Source organism: Pyrus communis, chromosome 7 (assembly GCF_963583255.1).
Source record: "Pyrus communis chromosome 7, drPyrComm1.1, whole genome shotgun sequence".
Taxonomy (NCBI): Eukaryota; Viridiplantae; Streptophyta; class Magnoliopsida; order Rosales; family Rosaceae; genus Pyrus; species Pyrus communis.
The window spans coordinates 14,796,055-14,804,290 of NC_084809.1; the positions used below are offsets into that span (position 1 = coordinate 14,796,055).

General features: G+C 37.5%; 1 protein-coding gene across 1 annotated transcript; it reads right to left on the minus strand.

Moving 5' to 3' along the window:
* Positions 1-6,149: 6,149 nt before the first annotated feature.
* LOC137740983 (ethylene-responsive transcription factor TINY-like) lies at positions 6,150-7,376 on the minus strand. Its single transcript, XM_068480791.1, has one exon. It carries the CDS (start codon positions 7,093-7,095, stop codon positions 6,379-6,381), a length of 717 nt encoding a protein of 238 aa, XP_068336892.1. The 5' UTR covers positions 7,096-7,376; the 3' UTR covers positions 6,150-6,378.
* Between the last annotated feature and the right edge of the window lie 860 nt (positions 7,377-8,236).

Consider the following 8,236-nt stretch of genomic DNA (forward strand, 5'->3'; position numbering starts at 1 on the left):
CCTTGCCATGTTCTTTTGCACAGTTCCATCAAGGTTGAGTTTGGTCTTGAACACCCACTTCACACCAATTATAGGTTTGTTAGTTGGTTTGTCTACCAATTCCCATGTTACATTTTTCTTTCAATCACCGAGAGCTCATCTTTCATGGCTTTCATCCATGACTCATCTTCAGCAGCATTTCATACTTCTCTGGCTCCATAATGCACAAATGGTACTGAGCAATGACATTATCCAATTTCCTTCATTTTAATGAAGTATGGTCAAAAGCTTAAGTATCTCTCACACTTGCACATGATATGCTAGAGGATTCACTTGAATGTGTCTGTGGAGTAATATGTGCATCATCAACACCACATGAAGTTTCTTTTAATATGGCAAGTGACAAGCTACTTGGGGCTTGAGTTTCATCTTATGTAACCTTACTTCCTGGTACCTCAATTGACTTTTACTCATAATTGGGTAATGACATCTACTTCTCTATGCTTCCTTGCCAATCCCAATTTGAGTTTTCATCGAATACATCTCTTGACAGGATCAACCTTTCAGAGATTGGATCAAAGACTTTGTATCCTTTCTCACACTTTGCATATCCAACAAAAACTCCCTTGACACTCTTAGCTTCTAGTTTATGTCTTAGCGCAGATGGTGTATGAACATAACAAATTGAGCCAAAAACCTTCAAATGGGTAATACCTGGTTTCCTTCCACTATAGGCTTCAAAATGAGTTATGTTGTCAAGAGATTTGGTAGGGCATCGATTCAATATATATATAATGCAGTGTGCATTGCTTCTGCCAACAGAAAGTAAGGCATTCCTTTATCGTGTAGCATGGACTTAGCCATCTCAACCACAATTCTATTTTTTCTCTCTACCACTCCATTTTGTTGTGGAGTGTATGCAAGGGAAAGTTGTCTTTGAATACCTTCTGTGTCTCATAATTGATTGAATTCAACATATAGAGACTCTTCTCCTCTATCACTCCTTAAACATTTCACCTTTGATCCATTCTGTAGCTATGTCATTGATTTGAATTTCTTGAAGCAAGTGAAGGCATCGAATTTATATCGAAGGAAATATACCCTTACCATTCTAGTTGCATAGCAACATAAAATACTTATTTCCTCCTGTAGATTCATTTCTCATTGGCCCACACAAGTCAACATGAACCAATTCGAGTAGAGCACTAGCCCTTTGTGCTTAACCACTTGGAAAACTTTCCTTGTGTTGTTTGCCATATTGGCAGCCTTCACAAACTCCATCATACTCTTCTAGATATTGTAGACCATGAGCCATGTCTTTATCTTTCAACTGTTTGATTCCACCAAAGTTTAAATAGCCTAATCTTCTGTGCCAAGTCTAAGGACAGTGAGCAAAACTAGTCTTCAACACAAGCTATTTCTCAGGCATTAAAGGTAGGGGATATCACCTATTTCCTTTCATTTTCACACTGATAATTTGACAATCAAGAGAGGGACTATCAAAGACATTGCACATTCTTCCACCAAACACCAGGTAATACCCATGCTCATCCATTTGTCCAACACTGAGCAAATTTTCCTTTAAACCAGGTAAGTACATAACTTCTTTGATGTATTTTCTCCCTCTGTTGGTTTCAATTGCTAGTGATCCCATTCCTGCCACATCTACTGACACACTTGTTGGCATTTAAACTTTCCCTGCAACATTAGTCTTCACATCAATAAGAAGATTAACATTCCTTGGCATTTAAACTTTTGCTAAAACTTGGGTTTTGAGTCCCACTTCTTACCCTTTTGATTCCAATTTCTCTGTGGCTTAAATGTACTAGACTGAGCATAACCTCGACTCTGTCCTTTTGGATTAACAGTAAGAGAAGAGAATGCTCTTTCAGTTGCACCAGAAGAATGCAAATCAAACTTCTGCTCTTGACTCTTCAATATAGCTATAACCTTTTGCAATTCTACAGATTCCAGACTCTTTGTATTTTTTTATCACTAAGCATATAGGATCATACATCTTAGTGAGACTAATTAACACCTTCTGAACTAATATCTCATTTGAAAGAGTTTCTCCAAACATCTTCATTTGATTAATCAGATCATTTAAACGAGTAAGATACCCAGACAAGGATTCATTATCACGCATTCTAGTGTATTTTCTCGTCTAAGGTTTTGAAGTTTCATAGACCTTACCTAATCCCCACCATGGTATTCTCCATATAAGTGATCCCACACAGCTTTTATTGAGTCTGCATTTGCAATTCGAGGGAAGATCTGATCGGAAACTGCACTTTGAATGATCCGAGAGGTTTTGCATCTTTCATGAAGATTGCAGCCATTTTCTCATCATCTTCATCATCAGCTTCTGTGTATTCATCTGTCTTCGTTTTCTTCCTCTTCGAATCGAGAATCGTAATCCTTTTTTCCACTGAATTCCATAGCCCATATGATTTGAAAATAGTGACCATTTTGATTCTCCAGAACTCATAGTTCTCACCAGAGAAGATTGAAGTTCGAACTTCAGCACTTCCAGATCCAGCCATCGCGAGCTTTTGTGTACCCAGAAACACGTAGTTCTTAGATCACAAACAAACTCCAGCGAACTTCACCTAACCCTGAGTGAACCCAGAAAACCCAACGTCGATGATGTTCGAATTCCCAATGCACACCCAGTTCTAATCAGAACCTGGCTCTGAGGCCATGTTAGATTGAATTGAGATCTGATTGTTTTGCTTTAATGAATTCGAAGAAGGGTGAATACACACACAAATAAGGAATGAAAATGGTTGCTTCTCTCTGCAAGTCACAGAGGAGCTTTTGGATTTCTCATTGGATTGCTTTTTCTCACACATCTCAAGCACAAGTCATGCAATGAGGGAATATTACCGTTAGAGAGTGATGTATCCCTTTTCTCTCTAAGCTTAGATCACAACCACTCATCTAACTAATAACAAAGGTCAAAATCCACATGGCACTCATGGCCTTTACATATCAAAATTTTACACTTGGCATTCTTTGCACAAGTGGATACACCATTTAAATCATAAAACTTATTCCAATCTTATCAGCTCACAACTTATAGTTCAACAAGATGACCATCGAATCAATGTTCCCAAGATATCATATCATCTAAAACCTAGCCCTAAGATTAATTAATTCCAGACATCCCAACAGGAATGGCTCTCGGATCTTGGAGCTTTAACACTGTGGAGACTATCCGGCATGGATCTCACCACTTTCTGTGAAGGTGAGTGTCGATTATGCTTTGTGTGATCTCCCTTCGTGGTTTAAAATGACATTTAGGAAATTTGCAATAAATATAACTTTCTTCATGGCCTCAGTCATATACACAAGTAAAGTTAGAAAATATGACAACTTTTTGGTTATGATCTGATTAAAATTATATATTAACAAAAAACGCTAAATCGGCCAAAATATAGGAAGAACACCATGTTTGATCATGTTAACCTACCTAATTAAGTAGGTAAAAGCACAAATAACACAACGATGGAAAATAAGATTCAAGGAGAAGGAAGAGGTTGTCCTCAAAGATACACAAGGTGTGTGAGAAAATTTTTTATTTTTGTTTTTGAAATAGAAGGAGAAGGGAAGAAAGTAATAGATAACGTGGGAGTGGGAAGTTTTTTTTAATTTTTTTTAATTTTTTAATTAGAGATATGTTAGGATTACATGTAGGTGAGGCCTTAAAAAAAACAGCAAAATTTGGTTGTGTGAAATTACATTTCTATCCCATATTTCTTATTCATGTTCTATTTTAATTAGAGGGTTAAACTGGTAATTTAATAGGATTTTGGTTGACAATGAGTGTTTTATTAATTAGTAAAGATATGTAAGCTTGCATGCTTTTCATTCCATTTATATTATATTAAAAGCATCAGCCAATCGCCACAAATTAATAACAAACCATCGACCTTATGGCAATTATAAGATTGAGAAATACTGTCACTTGCAATTAGAATTGACAAATTAACGAGTCCTTGTTATATATAACGGAAAGACTTGGGTGAGCTGTGGCGCTGAGCAGTGGTCCTGCTGTTTAATTATGTAAGCAAGGATGTCACAGTCGAGTGTAGAGAAATTGTGTCATTTTCTATTGTCCCCAACGATAATATCTTTTTCGCGCCTCAATTATCTAATAATGCCTCGTTGTCCCGCAAAAGTAAACTTTGAAACAGACAGATGATCTAGCAACTTTGCTATATATATATATATTTCATATATGTGTGGTTATGAATGTATAATTGTGACTTCAACCACTGAACGCAGGCTATTTATTATCTTCTTTTAAGTAGCGTGAACGGGGTTGGAGCTTAAGATTACAATTGCTTTACTAAATATCTAAAACACAAATTAGTAAGGGTCTAGTTGTCTAAATTACAAGAAAAAATGTAAGCGGGAATTTTTATTTCACGTGTAAATCAATAGTCTAATTAAAACATTTTAAGTTTAAAGAAAAACGTACGATGCATAATAAAATTTTAATTAGATGGTGCATGTTATTCAATCAGTCACGGAATGCAATTTTTTCTCTATGTTGTTTGACTTTGTTGCCCTTTTAAGTGTTTTGATTTATGTTATGCAAATTAAAGATATAGGGAGGGTTTAATTACATTGCCTGACACGTAATTTCTTCAAGAAACAAGAAAAGTTAGGCACGAATTAAACAAGAACATAGGGCTAAATAAGTTTTAAGATCTTATTCTTATAGATGTTAAACAATAAGTTGAATAAATCAAAGTGGAAGTCTAATCAACTAACTAAATATTCATTGAGATATATTTTCTACATTGTCTTCGAAGAAGTTCTCTAGCTAATCAATATTTTTCTTCCTCCTCTAAATAAAAAAGAAAAACATGGTGGGTAATTCGTGCTCAGTCTCTAACAAAGTTTATGTCAGCTTGATAACACCTTAAAACTCATTCTAAATTCTAAAATTATTTGACTTTTTTTCACTAATTTTATATAACAATCCATCCTACGTTCTTTTAGTCATTAATTTCCATATTAGTTGAATATATTACAAATTTACTAGCACTATTCTAATCCTCCAAAAAGGAAAACTTATGGTCTATGTACAGAAAACAGTCGATATAACTTAACATGCGTGGTGGTAGGGCTTAAAAAACTCTACCTCTTCCGTCTCCCTCCCTCTCTTCAAACACTCCGCCAACAACCACACTATATAGAGCCTTCGTCATTGATCCGGGGGTTTTTCCCCGAAGAACCCCCGGATCTTTTCTTTTTCTTCACCTAGCTTTTCAGAAATAAAGAGTTTTTCTCCCCTGTTCATTGTAGGGAGTTTTGTCTATTCCCTAGTTTCCTAGGGCTGTGCCCCCGGCCGTTCTTTTGGATGGGCATCCATTTGTTCTCCTAGAAAATTGTTTCCATTTGTCATCCACTATTAAAAATTTGCCACTTATCTCCCGTCCCCACACAGAAAAATGTTGCACCATATTCAAAAGTTTTGTCTCATGTTTGTCCTTGGATATACAGAAGAAGTCACTTCGAATCATTGCAATTTGCCAACGGTACATTTGCAGTCCTATGTGATGACAACATAATTCTAAACCTTCCAACGGTAAAATTTTACAATTTGTCCAATGCCTGAGAGTCGTTATCTAATTAGTCCACAATTGTAGGACAAAAGTAAAAAAAATAAAAAAAATAAAAAAAAAAAAAAAAAACAAGGTAACAATTAGTAATGCAAATTTCAAAAGTTGAAAAGATAAAGGAAATAAGGATGGAGGCCAGCGAATGTTGAGTGCCAGATATTTTGAGTACCGTATAAATTTAACTGTAAAAATTAAATTTTATGTCTGTACGTATTTGTAAATAATCAGGAACACTACCCCAAATACATGCACACATGTCCACTAAAGAGAAGAGCGATGATTACATTGGTGATTAATGATAATTATCATGATTATGGTGATGATTGCTTGCAGCTAATACCGATTATATGTAATCCGTGGTCCCTAGTCACTGTGAAAGAATATGCCAAATATGTGCCATGCCAAACTCTCCAAGTATCGGCAAGTTAGTACAAATAAAACTACAGAGTAAAGTGCAGCAGCTAAGTTAACTTCTTTTGAAGATCATATGGAGCATGGAATGCAATTGGAAGATCGAAAAACCAAGAAGTATGGTAAGTAATTAAAAATATATATAGCACTAAATTTGTATGAATTATATTACAATGACAGTTGTGACCAGCGAGTTAGCACAAGTACCCAAACAACTTGCACAATGAATTATATAGACCATATAAAACCAGCAATCTTGTAGATGAAGAACTAAGAAAAGCTATGCACACCGATTGAGCCATTTGAACAACCCACTTTACTAGACCCTCCGAGTTCCTGGGAGTATTAAGTTCTCTCAGCTGCTACTATCTGATGAGAAAAATCCCCACAAGTTTAACTCAACTCCCTCGAACCCCAGTGATGGATACACCCACCCATCCAATGAGTCATTCACCAGTATGAACTCGTTCCTCGACTCGGGCGAGTCGAAACTGCCCTCGATATTGGGTAACTCCACAATCTCCCCTAGCTCCTCAGAGTCCGAACCCTCGGACTGCGACAACAAGCAGAAAGATGAGGATGACGACGATGATGATGTTGTAGAATTTAAATGAACCATGGCTGCTGCTTTAGTCGCGGCAGCCTGGATATCTTGAGGTTTAAGGGACGCTGGCCGTGGCAACAACTCGGTCAGTTCTGGAAAGTTCAGAATGGCCGAGTTGCCCTTAATGCTGAGGGCGGCCACGTCATGCGCACGGGCCGCCATCTCAGGCGTTGAGAATGTGCCCAGCCAGATTCTTGATTTCTTGCGCGGCTCGCGAATTTCCGACACCCATTTTCCCCAGTTGCGCTTACGAACTCCTCTGTAAACTGGGTGTTTGCTGCTGTTGTTGTTGCTATCATCATCTCTCTTTCTTTTGAGTACTACTTGCTGCTGCTCTCGGCTGGGCTTCTTGGTTTTGGTGTTGAGTGTGTTGGCGGTTGAATTCGGGCGAGTCTGCAACAATCCAGACGAACATGACGATGAGTTGCTGGTGCTTTCAGCTTCTGAAATGTTTGGTTCTGGGGCCATTGCTGACAAATTGAGACCTACCCAGCTGATAATTCTGGAGTAAATAAAATGTAGCACAAAAGTATATGTTATTGATGTGGGAACCAATATGCAACTATATATAATAAGATTGGTAGAGAGAGAGAGAGAGAGAGAGAGAGAGAGAGAGATGAGGGGGTTTTGAAGGGAATTGGGTATGAAATGGGGTACACGCTCCCTTGCATTGACCCTTAACCTACCGTTGATAACTTACTAGCTATAACAATGACAAAACCACACTAACAATTTACATGCAAATCTCCTACGGAAATGTAAAATCGGCACATATACTGACGTGACTTGGTACTTACAAATACAAAAAGAAAACAGTAAAAAGAGGGAACGTTAATGGTAGGGTTTGGAATGGGTCGTCTGTACAAGAGGGCGTACAGTGGAGGGCCCCCACTAAACACCATTGATTCAAGCAGCAACGTTTTAAATTGAATTCTTCTGCAAACCTCATTTGTCCACGTCTCTCCTTTCTTTTGTTCCTTTTGTCCGTTGCTTTGTTCAAAACCAAATTCCCACATTCACAGATTAATTAAGGTTATCTTACCTCATCACCAATGAGCACATGACAACACCTTCTTGACCACATTTATTCGCCCTTATATTTTTTTTTTGTTCGGCAGATTCCTTACATTGAGATTAAATTAATCAGTACTTGCAATTAGAACATTAGTTTAAAATTTGAACGAGTGTGTTTTAGCTTTGAGGAAGTCTTTGTAAATTCCAAAACACTAATGCATGCTATTGCCACCTGTCTCCCTTCTCTCATTGCGGCCATAGCATGTGGATTATGTAAACATAGAACCATCTAATATAAGCATGTGCATTATGATGAATGATCACTTGACAAACAATCAACCAAACTTTCATGTTCAGTTGAAGTTGGCAAGTTGCAAAGGGATCTATTTATTACATTTTGTTAACGAGGGGTCCTTTCCGACTCTTGTAGACTCAAAGGAACACGGGTCCAAAAAACATTGGCCCAAAGGAACACATGATAGGAACATAGACCCACAGGAAGAAAGATCAAGGCCCAACAAAATTGGGAATGATGACCCCGAGCGCTATAGACGATCGCTCGGTGGTCTGTTTTTTCTACCAGCAATGAAGCTGA